The sequence below is a fragment of the Nilaparvata lugens genome, chromosome 9 (genome assembly GCF_014356525.2).
Source record: "Nilaparvata lugens isolate BPH chromosome 9, ASM1435652v1, whole genome shotgun sequence".
Classification (NCBI taxonomy): Eukaryota; Metazoa; Arthropoda; class Insecta; order Hemiptera; family Delphacidae; genus Nilaparvata; species Nilaparvata lugens.
The window spans coordinates 20,826,625-20,848,310 of record NC_052512.1 but is presented as its reverse complement, the minus strand read 5'-3'; the positions used below and the strand labels follow the sequence as shown (position 1 = coordinate 20,848,310).

General features: G+C 34.2%; 1 protein-coding gene across 1 annotated transcript in view; it reads left to right on the top strand.

Moving 5' to 3' along the window:
- The window catches only part of LOC111058703 (fibrillin-2), a 341,293-nt gene that overhangs the window by 154,509 nt on the left and 165,098 nt on the right, over positions 1–21,686 (top strand). Inside the window, 7 exon segments of the mRNA XM_039435620.1 lie at positions 1,217–1,367; positions 6,263–6,388; positions 9,638–9,763; positions 10,479–10,604; positions 13,769–13,850; positions 16,639–16,805; positions 21,064–21,266. Coding sequence (XP_039291554.1) covers positions 1,217–1,367; positions 6,263–6,388; positions 9,638–9,763; positions 10,479–10,604; positions 13,769–13,850; positions 16,639–16,805; positions 21,064–21,266 — 981 coding nt within the window.

Sequence of the window (21,686 nt, the reverse complement as noted above, 5' to 3'; positions counted from 1 at the left end):
AACTGTTGATTCTATTAAATGATTCACTATGAAGAGATAGCAGACCTCGTATGTCTCCAGCGTTATTGTCCTGTCAACAGCTGGTTCAGATCTTTGTTTATAAGTAGACTTGAGATGAGCGTGAACACTAGCGTCAGGTGATCAATTTTCATAACGGCAAGGAAAGTTGTGTGTGCGCCACACCAGATTTTTTTATTAAAGTGCGTAACAAGAATATACTTTTGAGATTTTACTAATGAGATTCTTTATATGTGGCACGAAAGTGAACTTGCTGTCCAGAAGCATTCCATGTATCTTCACTACACATTCGAACTTTCTATAGGTTGAGATTGTTTGCAGCCGGTCCGATTATTGGGGTTCACTCTTGATGCCAAGTTACTGTGGAAACCTCATATAGACATGGTGTGCTCCAGTCGCAGCAGCAGCAGCAGCAGCATTGTCTATCTACTGAGAAGGCTGATGTCTCAACTGCCAATTTCGGTGGTCAGACAGGCCTATTTTGTTTTTTTTTTCATTCGAGAATGAGTTATGGTTTGAAATTGTGGGGTCATGCATCCAGCACTTCTAAAGTGCTGTTAATTCAGAAGAGAGTGGTCCGGGTGATTTCTGGCGCGGGCTATCTCGATCACTGTAAGCCCCTTCTTTCTAAAAATGGCATTCTATCCGTCATTAATGAATTCATCTACCAATAATGTTTGAAGGATGTACATCATCAGATACAGGATAGGCCATTCACAGTCACTTCACAAGAAACCGTGAGAGTGTATTTATTCCAAGATGCAGACTTGAAAAGTCTTAGTCGAGCTACCCTGTAATAGGCTACAAATTCCATAACTTGCTTCCAGCTCAAGTTAAATCCTTACCAATTAAACGTTTTCTCCAAGTTCTTAGATCCTGGTTGATTGTTAATCCATTTTATTCAGTGGAGGAATTCATTACTGCTGATCACAACATCCTAGTCAATTTAATATAATGTTATTTTTTGTCTATTAATATCCACTAAATTATCTGATCTAATTGTAAATTTGCTTCAACTGATCTGTTTTATTTATTATTGTCTATTATATTTGTAGTACCATTGCAATTTATTGTATGTTTCTTTAATGTGAATTGTGACTTGGCTATATGTAACTTCTATGTTCAACTGGCCCAATAAAAACTTGAAACTTGTATGATGGAAATAAGTAATTGATTTGTTTATGATGTGGGTGGTCAGGGTCCGGGCTTTGTGGACCGCAAGGACATCAACGAGTGTACTGAATTCCCCTCGATGTGCAGCAATGGCCGATGTCGCAACACGATTGGTGGCTTCAGCTGCAACTGCAACCAAGGCTATGCACTCGACGAGAATGGCATCCGATGCAACGGTACAGTAAATGCAATATTCACTAATATTTATTTATCGACAAAGTTTGTAAAGTGAATATTGTGATTATTATATACAGGGTGTTTCAGAAGTAGTGTCGAACATTTAGGTTCCTGGATGATAGGAGTCTACAAATGTCGTATTTCAACTGTCCAAAACTTAGCAGTTATCCTTATAGCTGCCATTTTGTTTTTTCACTTAGGAATTTTCATATCAAAAACGAAATGTTGTATTGATATGAAATTTGGCATGAATATTTATGCTATGAAGACTCAACTTAAAAAAATATAATAAAATATTTTCTATGTACATATTCGAAATGGCAGCCATTTTAAATTTTTGATGGCAAATTTCACGAAAACTGTTTACTTTACAGAAAATTTACAAAAGACAAAAAAGTTAGCAAATTTTATCAATATTTCAAGGATACCTTATTTATTAAGATTGGTCAAAGAATAACAAAGAAATTAATTCTTTTCGTACTGCATGAATGCACAAGATAAATAAGATAATCTGAAAAACATTGTAAAATCAGCTGGATGGCCATATGGAGACATACCGAGTTTCAAAGCTTCATCTTGAATACAATTTTAATAAAAAAATTAATATTGATGTTTGAATGGTGAAAAGTGGTCATGCATGCAGTACAAAAATATATAATTTCTCTGTTATTCTTCGACCAATCTTAATAAATAAGGTATCCTTGAAATCTTGATAAAATTAGCTAACGTTTTTGTCTCTTGTAAATTTCCTGTAAAGTGAATGGTTTTCGTAAAATTTTCCATCAAAACATTGAGATAAAAATTCCCAAGTAAAAAAAAACAAAATGGCAGCTATAAGGATAACCGTTGAGTTTTGGACACTTCAAATACGACATTTGTAGTCTCCTATCATCCAGGAAAAATACTCTAAAAGGTTCGACACTACCTCTGAAACACCCTGTATATTATTTGGATACATGAGGGAAGTCCAGAACCAATTTCTTCATACAAAATTTCCTTGTGCTAGATACAGAGTGGCCCAAAAACCTCGTATTTTCGGTTTATTTTTCAGTTTTCAGCTATTTAATATAATAAATCGGCCATTTGTTGTGTATTATAATATGCGCTTAAGTACACTCAACAATCAATTTCCCATTTTTCGACCGAATTCGACTCATGATGCATGATTTTGGACCGCCTTGACGAGCCGAGAAGAATGAAGTGTAGTACGATAAAATCTGAGCATTGTGTCAAAAGTTATAAGTGTTTGATCCTCGAGGTGTCCTTATGCGCGCCTCTCCACTAGGAAATACTGGAATGAAGTGCATTCAATGGGTCATTCTCATAGAACATGATCTGAAGAACGTATATCAATGTGAGGTTAATGTAGTTGGTGATCATGATTGTCGCTGAAAATGAGGTGTTTTTCACATTACAAGGAGCATTATTGTCAGGTGTACCTAGAAATCTATATGAGATAAAGCGCTCTACCTGATCTCAGATTGTAGAGCACAAAAATACGATTTTGAATTATACATCTAAAATTCTAAATGGTAACAATCGGAAGATATTGTTGATGAAAAACTAAAATTCAACAAAATTGATTTTCTCTTTAAAATTCACTCATTTTTGGAAAATCATAACTCTGTACTCATTGGAGATAGAGAATTCCGAATGATCCCATTTTATTCTCAAATTTTTAATCTGGAAAAAGGCGAGAGCAAATTTTTCAGTCCGATTAACGGATTTGGCGGAAATAGCTGAAAACTGGAAAATGAACCGAAAATGGGAGGTTTTTGGCCACTCTGTATCTAGCACAAGGAAATTTTGCATGAAGAAATTGGTTCTGGACTTCTCTCATGTATCCAAATAATATATAAAAATCAGAACTACAATATATATTGCAAGCACACATCCTTTATATGTCCATATTGACTGGACTATTGTGAGCTGAGAGTGTAGAGACTAAACTAAGGGGCAGAACGTTTAGAAGTGCGCTAGAGGAAGGTTGTGTGAGAGAATCTGTATTAGAGATGTGATTGAAGTAAAGCCGTGTCCACACTGAACAAATGTTCGACAAACATTTTCACTTCCCTTGCCCTATTACCATAGGTAAGGAAAGTATTGCTTTCCAAAAAATTTTAGGTGCCCTAATTTTATGTTTTCTTTAAGTTTCAAGGTCCCCTGAGTCCAAAAACATGATTTTTGGGTGTTTGTGTGTGTGTGTGTGTGTGTGTGTGTGTGTGTGTGTGTGTGTTGTGTGTGTGTGTGTGTGTGTGTGTGTGTGTGTGTGTGTGTCTGTGTCTGTCTGTCTGTGAACACGATAACTCCATCCATAATTAACCGATTGACTTGAAATTTTAAACTTAAGGTCCTTATACCATGAGGATCCGACAATAAGAAATTCAATTCAAAATGGCGGATAATGGCTAAAAAACCATATTTTTCACGGTTTTATCGAAAACGGCTCTAACAATTTTCTTCAAATTTATACCCTAGATAGCTAGCTATTTATAAGCCCTATCAACTGACATGAGTCTCATTTCTGGGAAAATTGCAGGAGCTCCGTAATATTCCTGAGATGAATGAATTTTGTTAAATTTCTATCACGATTTTCTCAAAAATGACTGGACCGATTTTTTTCAAATTAATACCCTGTATAGTTATTTATCAGCTCTATCAACTGGCATGAGTCTCCTCCCTGGGAAACTAACAGGGGGTCCACCCCATCCCTGAGAAATTTACTTTGTAACCTCTTTCTCGTGCGTGAGGTAGGTAGGTAGAGCAGTTTATTCAAAAGAACACATGTCGATATTTTATTTGTAGAACAGCTGTTATGACAACTTTTAAAAAATCCTCAAATTTCATAATTCAAACAAAGGAAAATGTACTGTGAAAACAATATCAATAGTATAATCATAGTTTTAATTATTTAGCCGCCAATCGGCATAATGTTATTCCCCGAAATTATCCTCTTTTAAGAATTAGGCTTATAGATCAATGAGCAAGATAAGTTGTGTGAGTGTACCACACCAGATTTTTTTTAAAGTTTGGGAAAATTTTATTATGTTTGACATACAATGTTTGCCCGTGGCCAGTGTGGACGCGTCACCTAACAAAATATTTGTAAGTGGGAAGAACAGGTTTTATGTTTTACAGCTGTCAAAACTGAAAATGTTTGGAAAAACAGTAATTTTTGTTTGACAAACAATGATTGTCCAAACTTTTTAAAATGTTTGTCCCTGAGTTCCTCAACAAGCATATGTTTGCCGAACAAGTATGTCGAACATTTGTTCAGTGTGAACACGGCTTTATAGTAGTATTCTTAGGAAAGAGAGTAGTTGTGACTATAATGATATTTAATAATAGAGGGTCTTCGAATTCGTAAAGTTCGTGATATATTTCTTAAATTATCTATAATATAATTAAGGAAATAATCGGCTTATACACACGTACGGGATAGGATAATCATGTTTGACGCATCATCACGTCTAAACTACTAGACTGAAATTAACTTGAAATTTTGCATATAGATTATCAATTTACCGAAGATGGTTATTGGTCTATTCTTTATTCTCTAAGATTTTAGTAGTTCAAGTTCTCAGTAGGTCAAGATTTTAATTAGACCCTTGCGGAGCACGGGTTACCTGCCAGTCTTATATAAAGTAGCAGGACCCAGGACCGTGAAAACCTGGTGGTGGGAGCACTACTGGAGAGCACTGTCATGCTCGCCACATGTATTACTTTAGAGGTCACTTCCTCCAAAACGTTCAACTAATGCACTAGCTTGAACCATCATTTGAATACATTGGAACACAATGATACTAAATCTCTAAATCTTAATAGAGAGCAAGCCATTTTTCAGTGAGTTAAAGTTCATGACGGTGTATAGCCTGTACATTTATGGGACAATATTTAAAAAACTAACGAATCTAAATTCCCACGGCAAGTAGATATACATAATTACAACCCAAGAAATTAAAATAATTTTACAAAAAAAAAATAAAAATAAGGGAAAATATAAACAAAGTCCAACGTACATGAGAATAAAATTTGTTGGTTGTCTCCCAGGTTGCATAAGGCATGAACGTGATAGTTCAAAATTCGAGGAATTGTTGAGAGGATATTTGATAGATTTAGCATGCTACACTATAAGCGAGTTTACTGTAAAAAATGAATTTTAAATTGTCACTTTTTCTCTTTAGCGTTAAGTTAGTTTTAGTTTTGACGTTCATGTACATTTTCATGTATGTTTTAAAAATAACTGATTGATTGATACATCAATTAAACAGGTTTAATACTTGAACTAACTTTGGAGAAAGCGACCCTGGATATACTCTTGTTTTTTTCATGAAAACAATATAAAAACATGAAGTAGCCTACCCTTTTTATTTGAAACATTTTAAAACTTGAAAACATTTCAACAACTACAGTGAGGTCCACGTTATAATGGCAGTGGAGAAAGATAGGAGAAACAATGTTGCCGATCCTCTGTATTGTCAAAACCTTCTATATACGGTAGCTGATACAGGTTTATTGATGTAATATTAACGGTTCTTTCTCGTTTAAAATAATTATATTTTATTGAGCAAGAAATTATAATTCTCAAATATTCCATTATGAATTTTCATAACTAAGATGGAATATTTTGTTAATTAGTTATTAATTCTACATTGTTAAAAAACTATCTGACAACAGAGCAAAACGAGAAAGAGATAGCTCTATCCGCTTTGTTGAATGATAGACAAGAATAGCAATAACATTGCTAATCAAACACCATTATAACGTGGATGGCCACGTTATATTTTCAAGTTTAAATGAAAAAATAAATAAGATGATACTAGATAATATTTTATGTTGTTGTTTTTCATTATTTGTTGGTACTAATATATTTCAAATATAATGTAAATTGCAGATATTGATGAGTGCAACATAATGCATGGCGTGTGTGGTGACGGTGATTGCAAGAACACGCCGGGAAACTTTGAGTGTGACTGCAAGCCGGGATATGAGAGCTCAACCATGATGCAGGTGTGCATGGGTAAGCATCCATTCCAATTGAGAAGTATTCGTAAATAAACTAAATCTCCAAATTAATTCATTCAAGCACATAATTTATGGTCATTAAGGGCCGGGTTCCGAGCTCGGGATTCAGCCAAGCTCTATACTTTAAACAGCTGGAGTTAGAAAATTTGCTTTCCGAACCGGGGCATAAGACAAAATGTCTGCCTATTTTCACCAGAAAACCGAACCAGGGGGGCATGAACTGCGATTGCATGTGTGTGGTGAGCAACGGTCGACTACCTGTAACTGCCGTATTGTTGAACGTGTGGAGGAATTCAGATATTTGGGGGTTATCTTGAATAATAAATTAAATTGGGTACCTCATATCCAGCAAGTCAAAATTAAAATAAGAAGATTACTGTATGCATTCGGTCGAATTAGTCGGGTGTTGACTGTGGCTCAGTGCAGAACCGTATATTATGCATATGTTCAGTCCCTCCTGGAATATGGTATCCTAGCATGGGGTGGTTCATCTTCAGCTGTTTTGAAACCTCTTTCTGTCTCACAGAAGGCTATTATGAAAAAAAATCCTCAAGAAGAGTGCAAGATATCCCATAAACTTACTGTTTCAAGATTTTCCCGTTCATAATATAAGGCAGCTGTACATAGAAAGTCTTGCAGTTTATATATAAAAAACAGCAATATTTTCACAAACATTGAACATAACTATCCGACCAGAAATATATTACATATAGGCATCCAGATTCCTATACTCATCCATCACCTATAATCATCCAATTCTTTTTACCTGGCTCATTGCCTTTGCCGTAACCCTCCCTGGGACGTGTTGCACTCCGAGGGGGCCAGCATTGCTGTCTTTTAAGCGCGTGTTGGGGAGGTGGCTGCTCAGCATTGGACATGATGCCAGCCAACAATTAATTAGGTCACCATATATTTAGTGTCAATCTCTGTTTCTCCTTTACCTTAATCTGAAATTTTCAAATCTCCCTTCTTATTTTCTTCTCCTGTACTGTTGAATAACATATGATAGGTTCTAATAGAATATATTTTTTTATCTGCACACGACAACATAATTCATTAACCAATAAGTTTTTACATAACTCTATAGTGTGATTATAGCCGATTATTTTTTAAATAGTTATAATTTATATACAGACATTTTTCTTAAGTGTTAAGTGCTACACAAATTGATTTATATAATGTATTGTACACGACCCTCCTCACACACAGACTCGTTCTAGGTGAGGAGTACTATTCTTTCAAATTATTGTAAAGTTAGCATTTCAAATGTTTGTAACATTTTGCTTTTTCTGAATAAAAACTTTTTTTATTCATTCATAGTCGCAGTTTTTATGATAATCTTTATTTTCTCATTTCTATAATTAGAAACATTTTTCCTTGACGAAATGAAACATTCCTAAATAATTCAAAATAGCTGAAACTTTACACTACCGTATTTTATCTTTATTTTATGTTCAATTTTCGAAATTTAATTTAAACATGGACTGCGACTACACCCCGTCTCGGATAGCCAATTTTCTGACTCCAGCTGTTTAAAGTCTAGAACTTAACTAAATCTCGAGCTTGGGAACCGGCCCTAATTGTCGCTCGTACAAAAGGTTGGCTCCCATAAGGCCGCTGCAATTTTAAGCGTTTTCTAGTGAGGAGGTCTTTAGAAAGGTCTGGACTTGTGGCCATATTGAGTCTCGTTGAGAAGTTTGTTTAATTTCTGTTCGTCTGAGCTGATTACTAGATAACGTGTTATTAGTATGAGGAATACAGTGTAATATAATACTGTACCATAGTATAGCCTATAGCTTATTTAAATATAATAAAATGTAGTATAAAAAGAAATCCTGATTTTAACCTCAATATGAGCAAATTAACATTTTTGTCCCGACCTGACTGAACAATCTTCACACAGCCCACCTTAATCAACTCAAGAATCATGTCTCAGACCCTCATCTTCAGGACATATAACATGCCATTGTTATGATCATAATTATCTTATGAAATTGATAATATTATATTAAAATATATTGAACTTAACCTAACACATAACCTGTGCTCATTTTGAGTGTGTTCGCTTCAAACAAACATTTGTTTTTCATTTATTGAATGTAGCCTATTTTCAAATTAATGGTGATTTGTTAGTTTTGATTGAACACCATAATCTTCATTGTTTATTTATCTGTTCTAAATTATAAATTTCAAATACATATCTTTTTTGGCAGCTAATTTTGATGTGGAGTGTAATGTGTCTAAACATTATTCCGAACTTATATCAATCTAAATTTGGGAGAAGAATATTAAAAGGTTCGCCTGTTTTTCCTATCCCAATGAGGAAAAAGTATGATATAAGGGAGAAACAGGTGAGCATTTTCTAATATTTCTCTCTCAATATCATTTCACTCAATATCAAGTTATACTATTGAATGAATAAATAAGTCACACATTGTTAAAGTGAATGTAAGTTATCGAATGGACATGTTAAATTGTCGGTCCCGGACGAATTATAGCAATCTCGTAAGACTATAGATTTAAGAATAAATCTGTATAGTAAGAGAAAGTAGGGCTGAGTTTGTTCGCATCAAAACATGTCAACTTGTGGATTGCGTACCGGAAAACGGGAATGATTTATATCTCTAAATTTTGCACATAAATTCGAAAAATATCAATCTTGTGCACCACGAGACCCAAATTTCAATTTCCCTTCTAGGTTTTTCAGAATGTTGTAATTTAATTCATGGGACATACATACCATTCATACCATAATATGTTAATATAGAACTAATATCTAGAGAGACTACCTCTTCGAAACAGATGCTCAAAATTGACAACTTAACTAATAACTAGTCCAATTTTGTCAGGTTAGCATAAGGTTGAGAAAGGTTTCTAAACAAGATTTGAGTTCAGTCACTTTATTAGGTTAGCACCAAGTTGAAAAACTCATCTATACTATAATAAAGGAAAGAACTGGCTCATACTCGTACGGGATAGGAAAATTATGTTTGACGCATCATCACGTCTAAACTACCAGACTGATTAACTTGAAATTTTTGCATATAAATTCCTTATTAACCGAGGATGTTCAAGGCCTATTTCAAACCTGTTCAAGATTCCACTCGGTCAAGTTTTCAGTTTGTCAACTTTCAAAATGAATCCTTGCGGAGCACGGGTTACCCGCTAGTATTGAATAAATAATGAATAACGAAATATTTGCTTTGATTTGTTTATGATGTTTGGTGATTTATGAATGTTGCAGATATAAACGAGTGCGAAAGAGTGCCAGGATTGTGCAGAGGTGGAACCTGCCGCAACACGCCGGGTAGCTTCATTTGCGATTGTCCGCCGGGTCATGAGTTGGCCACTGACAAGAAATCTTGCAAAGGTTTGAAGTATTTCAATTCATCTCATAGATCAAAAACCACAGTTACTCATACGATCGAATTCCTCCAGTTTGGAATGAACCGTGGTATTCAAATCAATTTTAGTTTCTAAACACATATACAGAGTGATCGAAAAGTCGCGCACATCATAAGATATAAAGAAGTATAGTGAGGTCCACGTTATAATGGTAGTGAAGAAAGATAGGAGAAAAACGTTGCCGATCTTCTGTCCTGTCAATGCCTTCTATAGACAGTAGCTGATACAGGTTTATTGATGTAATATTAACTGTTCATTCTCCTTAAAAATAATCAATTATATTTTACTAAGCAAGAAATATATTTTTCAATAATATTCATAATGAATTTTCTTAATTAAGATAAACTATTTTGTTCATTGATTATTAATTCTTCATTGTTAAAAGACGATCTGGCAACAGAGCAAAGCGAGAAAGAGATAGCGCTTTCCGCTTTGTTGAATTATAGGCAAGGATAGCAATATTATTGCTAATCAAACACTGCCATTATAACGTGGACATCACTATAGTATCATCTTGTTTATTTTTGCATTTAAACTTGAAAATGGCCAAAGTAGGCCAGAGTTCGTAAACACTCTGTATTAATAAATATCATTATTTTAGTAATGATAATCTATAAATAAAAATCTCTACAGTTTATCCTGAAACACTTGTAATAATTATTGATGTATTGTTTGACCAGATATCGATGAGTGCTCAAGAACCAGTGGAATATGCTCGAACGGAGTCTGCGAGAATATGATGGGAACTTATCAGTGCATATGCGACGATGGCTATCAGCAAACTGGTCTAAAATCGCATTGCGAAGGTGAGTCAATTTATGAGTCACAAATGAGTCATAAAATCTTATATACTTTTCAGGTACCGTCGACCGTGGTGACTTTGTCCCACCCCGCAGAAAAATATTCAGATCAGTTTATCTCCGATCTCTGTTATCCGAAATTGATGTTCATTATTGATAGCCGTAGCCCTGATCATTATCGAGGTTTTACAATCGATATCTTGTCGAATCTCGATATATTAGTTGAATAATTATCGACATAAAATCTAACTGCTTGCTTCATCTTGTGATTTCGTTGTCGGAAAACTTCATATTGGAATTTTTATTTCTAAAGATCTAATTTTTATATTATATTTCAATTGGTATATCTATAATATCCATAGTTGAACTGGTTAGGGTTCTGTTACTTGTTAAATACAACAAGGTCACTTTCAGGCTAAACTTATTGGGGTGACTTCGTCCCAATATAAAAATTGTGGTATTATGCAGGATATGATGCAAATACAATTACAAATCTGATGAATATCATGTATTCTACCTAATAGAACAAAATAATCACCTTGCCTGAGATTAATACGATGTTAATATTCATTCTTAGTATTAGATTGTGCAGCTGGAGCTAACATGCTTCGACGCTAAAATAGATCTTTAGGCAGCAGAAACTGAAAAAAAAATTCAAAAAATAATTCGCGAGTTTTTGAAGTATATTTCATTATTTGTTTTCAATGTCATTATTCATTTAAAGGTTAACAATTGGTTTCATTTTGTCTAACTCTTGAAAATGAACTTTTTTCCATATATTTTCAAAGTGAGACAGTCACCCCAACCCCTGATTGACGTTGTCTCTTAATTTAAAAAAATATAAGCTATCTCTGTTAAAGTAGAGAAAAATATTAAATTTAATAATGAAAAATACTCTTCAAACATTGTAGAATACAAGAAAAAATATCGCAAGATATTTGTTGCAACTCAAGTATTGATTGCAAGCGGTTTAACATCTCAACTCCCCAAAGCTGGGGCAGTCACTCCAGTTTACCAGTATACAAAGTTTGTTGAATGTTATAAAATGTTCGAAATGCTCTGCTCTGGTGTCACAGTTTTCAGGTCGCTCCTGATCAGTTTCAGGAAATCTTACTGTTCTAACGATTGATTTTAGGCAGCCGTGACCGTCGTTTTAATGTGTCCATCCGAAAAAATCATTATTATCCAACAGCCCACGTTCATTCAACTTGTGTGAAGGTTCATTATAATATTTAGCAGAGAATATTTATCTATCTATTTATTCATAGATAAATAGATACAATTCAGGTGTAAACAACTACAGGCATCCGTCCAAAACTGCCTATTGATTTGATTACAATATATTGAGTTGCTTTCTTCGTCATTATTTTCAATTTTTAGAACACAATTACACGTTATTTTTTATGTACTTACCTGATAATGGGAATTTTCATTTATATACTTCATCAATGGATGGATTTGCACAGGTTTTCGAGGTAACCAGAAGCAGTTTTGGCTGTGATTTTTTTATTGTTAAAATATGTTGAATGAATTGATATCGTGGAAATTCTCCATAATTGAAAAACACAATTTTTATATTGTCACATCCACATTATTTATTTAATTTGTTAACAGGACTGTGGTTTTGTGTCTAATAAATATGTGAATGTGACAAAATTGAAACTTGTTTTTCTTCTAAGGCAGCTCTAATATAGTGAAGATTACCTCTGTTTTGATGCATATCTCACCTGGTAACTAAGGTAATACAGAAAAGATAGCGTTAGAAGATATCCCATGGTATGTTATAATTAGTTTTTGTTCCAATTTTCTAGCCGATTATTGTCGATTACTATCTATTACTATTGTTTTGTTGGGGTGAGAGTGTAAGAAGGGCACAGTATGTGAGACTACCATAGCGTCACTTAGATTCACGATAAATAACTACTAGGACTATCGGCTTGAGTTAACATTGAATTTTGCAACATAAACTCCCTATACCATTGGATATCTTCTATGCTAAAGTTGAGCTTGAGGTCAACTTATGTTAATGAATATACCTATTTATCTTTCACATCACTTACCAGGCTAGTCTAGTTTTCATTGAATCTCCATTATTAAATTTGAACTAATCAATCACTCAGTTCTACGTGATTTATTGCTTAAAGTGATAAAATCACTGCATATTTAAACGTTTCGTTGTGAAATGTGATGAACTAGAATAATCACGTCATAGGCTTGACATCCAATAATTTCAAATTATACTACGATGTATTATATGTCTATAACATGTTTATTCTATAGTGAGGTTCACGTTATAATGGCTTGTGTTTGATTATCCTTGTCCACCATTCAACAAAGCGGATAAAGCTATCTCTTTCTCACTTTGCTCTGTTGCCAGATCGTCTTTCAACAATGTAGAATTAATAATTAATGAACAAAATATTTCATCTTAATAATTATGAAAAATCATTATGAAATTATTGAAAAATATAATTTCTTGCTTAATAAAATATAATTGATTATTTTCTACGATAATTAACAGTTAATATTACATCAATAAACTGGTATTAGCTACCGTCTATAGAAGGCTTTGACAAGACAGATGATCGGCAACATTGTTCTCCTATCTTTCTCCACTGCTATTATAACGTGGACCTTACTATAGTTGTAGAGCCTGATGTTGTAAAGCTGAGTTTACATCAAAGTTAACAAAATGTTAATAACTTAATCCTTATAGATTCTATTAGATTGAACATAACTTATCTTACACATGATAAACATAATATATATATATATATATATATATATATATATATATATATATATATATATGTATGTGTGTGTGTGTGTTTTATAAGTTCCGTTGAATCTAATAGAATCTATGAGGACGGAAAAATAAACATTTTGTTAATAACTTTGGTGTAAACGCAGCTTTAATAGGTCAACGAAGTCAACCATTTTGATATGTAAAAATCAGATCTGGAAAATATTAAATAATAACCAATATTTATCATAGTAATCAACTGATACCTTGTTGATATTGTTGTCTCTAAACAGGGAGAATAATGGTGTATGAAAGAAGTAGTCAATATAATGAAAGCTCCCCTTATCAGGAATGAACTGATTATTTTTGTTATCGTCTTTATTTACTTGATTTTTCCATTTATTTAATCAATTTGTTCATTTTCTAGATGTAAATGAATGCAATGCCCACAATGGCGGCTGTGAGGACATGTGTGTTAATTCACCAGGCAGTTACTCTTGTGCTTGTAGGTTGGTATTTTCTGTTCATATTTTTAGTTTTGGTATATTTGTTCAAATAATCTGTTTTTCTCAATAATTGTAATCATTTTCCCTCTAAAATCAATCTTAATTCATTGTAAATACAACGAAAATATGTTTACTTTTTCCATTCAAGAAGAAAAGTAGGTAACTATAATATTAAACGATCAATAAATAAATAAATAATTTCTGTTAATATGTTTAGATGTTTTATGTTTATATATCTGTATGTGACCGGATCTTGAAAACGGCTATAACGATTTCAATGAAATTTGGAGCATAGTAGGTTTATGATATAAAAATTCGATTGCACTAGGTCTCATCCCTGGGAAAACTTTCTGAAGGACATTAAAAGGATAATTCATCCTTGGAAAAACAGCTGATATTTTAGTCGTTTTTGGATATGAAAATAAGTGAGCGAGTGCGTCTGTGGAAAATCAAAATATCTCATCCCCAAAATTCATAAACTGACGTATAGCCAGCTGTAAAATATAAACACGACCTAAAAGATAAAGAAACTTGAAGGGTTTTAAAGGTAAAATTATTCAAAAATAATAATCATATTTAACATTTTTGGGCTGTGCATATTAGTCCTTTCCCAATCATTTTAAAGATTTGTCCTTTGTTTATCAATAAATAAATAACGAGCGATGCTTCGTGCCCCGATATTAGTATTGATGTAGGCTAGCCCTACATGGATACTTACATGGCCACCTCTAATACAAGGCCCCGACCTACGATATTGCAACGTCGCAGCGTAGGCCTAGAATCTAATACATGATTGGTGAAAAAGATCAGCTGGTATTTTTTTAAAAACTTTTTCACTAATCATGTAAGTTATTAGATTCTAGAGCTGCGTACACATATACGCGCTTCCAACCCGCGCCGAGCACGCTCCGCCCTCGTTCCTCCATCGTACCGCAGTCGCTCCGCCCCCGCTCTGCAGTCGCACCCATCATGAACGTTACGGAAGATGTTAGATCTTCTCGCGTTCCCCGTTCGAACCACTCTTGCTCCCCGGTCGATAATCAATCGCTCTGCTGGAGTGACGTTCGGTTGCGGAGCAGAGCGAAAGTCTGTACGCACCTTAGGCCTACGCTGCGACGTTGCAATATCGTAGGCCGGGGCCTTGTATTAGAGGTGACTATGATACTTATCATGTAAGCACAGTTAGTTGTCCAGGTGACTGTTTTGGCAACCAACTGTTTACAAGATAACAAGTTGGAGTTTCATGAGATATGTTCAAAGATGATGTTGTATTTTATTACTTTCCTTGCCCTATTACCATAGGTAAGGAAAGTATTGCTTTCCGAAAAAATAAGATACATGGCATGTATCTATCAACTGGCATGAGTCTCATTTCTGGGAAAATTTCAGGAGCTCAGTAATATTCTTGAGAAAAATGGAGGATAATAACTAAAAAAAAAAATGTTTTTCACGGTTTTCTCGAAAACGGCTCTAACGATTTTCTTCAAATTTATACCATGGATAGCTATTCATAAGCCCTATCAACTGACATGAGTCTCATTTCTGGGAAAATTGCAGGAGCTCCGTAATATTCTTGAGAAAAATGGAGGATAATGACTAAAAACCATAAAATCCAGTTTTAAATAAAATTGAGTTTAAATTGAAACTTAGCAAACGGCACTTAATGTGCAAACGGTCCTTAAAGCCTAATTTACACATCGCCAATTGGCGAGACAGTTGTCTTTGGACAATTATTGTATGTATTTGTATTGCATGTGGACAATTATTGTCCAAAGACAACTGTCTCGCCAATTGGCGATGTGTAAATTAGGCTTTAAGGACCGTTTGCACATTAAGTGCCGTTTGCTAAGTTTCAATTTAAACTCAATTTTATTTAAAACTGGATTAAATCTATAAGTCTCATTCATTATTATGTGGTCATTTTGAGTTTTAGCATAGAGAAACAATAGCGTAAGTAGATATCCCATGGTATAGGGCGTTTATGTCGCAACTTTTTCTGTTATCTCAAGCCGATTATTGTCGATTTTTACTGTTTTGACCGGGTAAGAATGTATGAACGGCACAATATGAGAGACTACCACTGTCATAAAGCTTCACAGGAAAGAACTACGTGGACTATAAGCTTGAGATAACAGTAAAAGTTGCGACATAAACGCCCTATACCATGGAATATCTACTTATGCTATTGTTTCTCTATGGTTTTAGCCACCTGCTGATTAAATTCAGTTCAAGCTTTGACTGTGCAAACGCGCCTAAGAGCTTAAATTGATCTGAATCAGCTGGATGATTGCAGGTCGTGCGATACCGATTCGCTTGCTCAGCTGACAACAATGAAGTGTGGAACGATCACTGTCATAGCCACCTCTAATACAAGGCCCCGGCCTACGATATTGCAACGTCGCAGTGTAGGCCTAGTATCTAATACATGATTAGTGAGAAAGATCATCTGGTATTTTAAAAAATCTTTTTCACCAATCATGTATTAGATACTAGGCCTACACTGCGACTTTGCAATATCGTAGGCCGGGGCCTTGTATTAGAGGTGGCTATGTCACTGTACTTCGAGAAATGCACGTTTGTCACTCAACGCATTAGTATGTAGAACTAGATGAAAGATAAATAGATTTTTTTATTTATTTATTTTCATTTATTATTTTACAAAGGCGACTTTCTAGAAGTATTTTAAGCCTAGGTGATGATGATGGGATGAATGATAATACAATGAAGGTAGATTTGTTTTGATTTGTTGTTATTTGAAATGAATTTTTGGCTGCCATGAGTGTGCTTCCAGGCCAGGCTATGCACTGTTGCCAGACGGTCGCAGCTGTCACGATTTGGACGAGTGCACACAAAACCCGCGCATCTGTAATGGCGGCAACTGCACCAACCTGGCGGGGGGTTTCATGTGTCACTGCACTGACGGCTTACTTCCCGGCGCTAATCTCACCTCCTGTTTAGGTCAGTACAAAACTTAATGGTAATAATTTGAAGACAGAAAATGACAGAACAGTCAGTTCCTTCTAAATAATACAGTCAAGCCGGGCCCAGACGCTCAAGTTTACCATCTACCATCTTTTGCTCAAGCAAAAGACTGATCGTTTGGTTCAAGCAAAAGACTGATCGTTTGGTTCAAGCAAAAGACGGATGTGAAATGGCGTCCACACGCATCCGTCTTATGTCGTCCGTTTTCCTATTTTTGTGCTCACAAGCTCAGTTCGTCATCAACTATGGAAGAGCAAGTACTCTTGGCCACTCTAGTTTTGACATAATCTGACATAATAAGAATAACTATATAAACCAACTAACTGATAAATAAAATGAAATAACTAACTGATATATAAATACTGATTCACCTCAGTCAATTGTTTAAGATAATAGACCGGACACTTGACAGCTCAATATACACTCACTCATCGAGAAGTTAATGAATACTGGAATCTGCAATAGAAACCAAGTAGGCTACTGTATGTCCTGCGCATGTCATATAATTAAACATTGGCAACAAGCCAAGGGCATTGTACTTATACAATACAAGGGTATTGAGTGGAATGATTTTTATAATTTCATGGTTGGTGTGCCTGTCATCGCTTTGTTTACATATCATATCTCGAGACACAGTAATTTTAAATGGATTGAAATTTTGTAGATAGTATTCTTATCAACAATATAGTACATCTAGTACATGATAGTACATAATATATCAGTATATAATATATACACATAATATATCTAGTACATAGTGAATCATGATATCAACATCAAATTCTGAGAGTATCATGAGAATCAAGAAAAGGCGATAAATCGAATATCGAATACAATCGATAAAAAACTTGCTTATTTTCAAGTACTCGCGAGGCATTTTATTAATTTGAGGGCGCTGAATCCGAATCTGAAATCACAATTTCTCTATCTCCATTTTTACGCGATTTAGGTTTTGGTGGATAGGCAAAAGACGGACGGTTTGATGGAAAAAGATTGCCGGCCGATACATTTCAAGTTTGACGACTTAAGCTTGAAGACCCATCCGTTTTACCGTCCAGACGCAACGACTTACATGATCCGACCTTTGCTTGAGCAAAAGACTGAAGCTAAACTTGAGCGTTTGGATCGGTCTTTAAACCTCAACAGCTCACTTCTGTTCACTTTCATATACAGAGTGTTTCAGAAGTAGTGTCGAATATTCTAGAGTATTGTTCCTGGAAGATATGAGACTACAAATGTCGTATTTGAAATGTCCAAAACTCAGCGGTTATCCTTATAGCTGCCAGTTTGTTTTTCAACTTAGGAATTTTTATCTCAAGAACGAAATGTTGTATTGATTTGAAATTTGGCATGGATATTTATGCAATGAAGACTCAACTTTAAAAAATAAAATAGACAAATTTGATGTACATATTCAAAATGACAGCCATTTTTAATTTTTGATTGCAAATTTCACGAAAACCGTTCACTTTAAAGAAATTTACAAGAGACAAAAAAGTAGGCAAATTCTATCAAGATTTCAAGGATACCTTATTTATCAAGATTGATCGAAGAATAACAGAGAAATTTTTTTTTTCGTACTGCATGCATGACCATTTTTACCATTTAGACATCAATATTAAATTTTTTATTCAAATTGTATTTAAGAAACTGAAGCTTTGAAACTCGGTATGGCTCCATATCGCCATCCAACTGATTTTACAATGTTTTTCAGATGATCTTGTTTGTTCATGGTCATGCAAGCAGTACGAAATTAATTAATTTCTCTGTTATTCTTCGACTTATCTTAATAAGTATGGTATCCTTAAAATCTTGATAAAATTTGTCAACTTTTCTGTCTCTTGTAAATTTTTTGAAAGTCAACGGTTTTCGTGAAAATTGCCATCAAAAATTTAAAATGGCCACCATTTTGAAAATTTACATAGATTTTTTTTATGTTGAGTCTTTATAGCATAAATATTCATTCCAAATTTTAGATCAATACAACATTTCGTTCTTGAGATAAAAATTCCTAAGTGAAAAAAAACAAAATGGCAGCTATTAGGATAACCGCTGAGTTTTGGACACTTCAATACGACATTTGTAGACTCCTATCATCCAGGAACAATACCCTAAAATGTTCGACACTATTTCTGAAACACTCTGTATAACATCAACATTCACTACTTCTGAAACACCCTGTTAATATTACTTTCTACTCTAGCATGTCATGTTCAATTCAAATTCAAATTTCCACTCAGAAAGAATAAATAATACAAATACAAGATGCAATGTGAATACTAAACTAAAAGATTACAAATTCTTAAAATATTATAGTTATCATTCCACATAAACATTATTATTCCATTGAAGGAGTAGAATAAACTGGAAATTGAGAGTAAAATTAATAAAAAAGGTTTAGGAGGAGAATTGCTTCACTATTCAGCTGATTCGAATCTATCCAATCCAATCTATAAAATAATTTAAAATCATGATGTTTTGAGATGAATTATATTCATCTCTCTACTATTCAATTCATTTTCATGCATTATTACGAGTGATAACTGAAACAAATGAAAATTGGTGTTGAACACAACCTCAAGGAGTGCTCTAACAAATGTAGTTCTAACAAAATTTATTTATAAAGAAATTATAGCTGTATAAAAATAGGTAGTGACTTATCAGACACCCCTGTAGTGTAAATATAGTGATGATTGAAACTAGGTTATTCTATTGTATTCAGATAGTTCAAACTGTTTTGTTTACTTGAAGTCATTTTCTTTTTCTAACTTATTATTCTATAACATTTTTTTTATATTTCATCTTGTTATTTATATTTCAATATATTAATTGCTTATTTTCCAATACTTCTGTCTGCAGGCAGAAATTTATTCCTTTGTGCACAGTACATTTGTCACATTTATATTTTCATCATAATCATTTTTACTTTCCTTGCCCCATTACCATAGGTAAGGAAAGTATTGTTTTCCAAAAAAAAATAAGGTACCCTAATTTCAAGTTTTCTATATATTTCAAGGTCTATACATTTCAGAGTCCAAAAAACATGATTTTTGGGTGCTGGTCTGTGTGTATGTCTGTGAACACGATAACTCCATTCCTAATTAACCGATTGACTTGAAATTTTAAACTTAAGGTCCTCATACCACGAGGATCCGACAATAAGAAATTCAATAAAATTCAACTCAAGATGGCGGATAATTACTAAAAAACCATGTTTTTCACGGTTTTCTCGAAAAAGGTTCTAACGATTTTCTTCAAATTTATACCATGGATAGCTATTTATAAGTCCTAACAACTGACATGAGTCTCATTTCTGGGAAAATTGCAGGAGCTCCGTAATATTCTTGAGAAAAATGGCGGATAATTACTAAAAAACCATGTTTCCACGATTTTCTAAAAAATGACGACCGATTTTTTTCAAATGCATACCCTGTATAGTTATTTATCAGCTCTATCAACTGGCATGAGTCTCGTTTCTGGGAAACTAATGGGAGGGTCCACCCTATGTTTGATAAATGTACTTAGTAACCTCCTTCTCGTGCATGAGGTAGGTAGGTAGAGCAGTCTATAAAAAGTACACATAGTCGAGATATTTCATCTGTAAAACAGCTGTTTTGACGACTTTAAAAAAAATCATCGAATTTCACAATTTACACGTAAAGGAAGAAGTACTCTGAAAACAATTATATATACACATATACAGTAGTCTGATCTTAGCTTCAAATATGTTGCCGCCAATCGTCATTATGTTATTCCCCTAAATTATTCTCGTTTAAGAATGAGGCTTACAGTTCAATTAGCAAGGAAAGTTGTGTGAGTGTACCACACCAGATTTTCTTTTTATTTTTTTGTATTTCAAACTGTATTGTTAGTTTTTTTGTGACGAGTAAAGTTTCTATTCTATTCGAGTGTACAGTTGTAAAGTGTTCCCTATTCTCTAAGGCAATGAACTATTTGAATTTTGGTTGAATGCTCAAATGTAGACCACTGAAACAAAAATAATCCATATTTTTATTGCAATCGCTTCCAGTTTTATGAAAAATAAAGTATTTGAATTGTGATTGAATGCTCAAATATGAAGGACTGAAACAAAGATAATATACTTAAATTGCAATTGCTAAGAAATGAAATATATCTATATTGCAATTATTGCTTTCAGTTTTCTGGAAAATTAACTATTTGAATTGTGAACTACGTATATTATGTATGTATGTAATTGTGTTTGAATGTTTAGATGTGAACGAATGCGACAAAGAGAAGGACATTTGCGGCCAAGGCGAGTGCCACAACACGATTGGCTCGTACATGTGTCACTGCGAGCTCGGCTACTCGATGAAGCCCGAGGCCGAGTCGACTCGACGAGGATGCTCGGACGATGACGAATGTCAGCTGGGAACCTCAGAGTGCGACGTCAACGCCGACTGCATCAACAATCCCGTCAGTTGGCCACAATTCATCAATTCTAGAATGCTTTCACAATAGCCAAGTTTACTTGAATTCAAGCTTTGTATAAAATTAATGTTCAGAGAGGGGCAGAGCCGATTGACGAGTTTGGAAGGGCGAAGTTTTTATTTAGGCCCAGTTTTTGTATAAACTTCTGTATAAAAATGTATAAAATTCTACATTGTACATTTCCGTTTGTAGGTTGGATTGAACCTTCAAGATTCGAGTTGAATCTGAAAGCCAAACATGTTCAACATATCTACAAAACTTGAAGAAACTTGAAACTTGAATCCACTCTACATTGGTAGAGTGGATTCAAGTTACTATTCTTGTAAACTTGACTCCAAGTTTGCAAAATACAGGATGGGGCAGAGCCGATTGACGAGTTTTGAAGGGTTGTAAATAATGAACCGT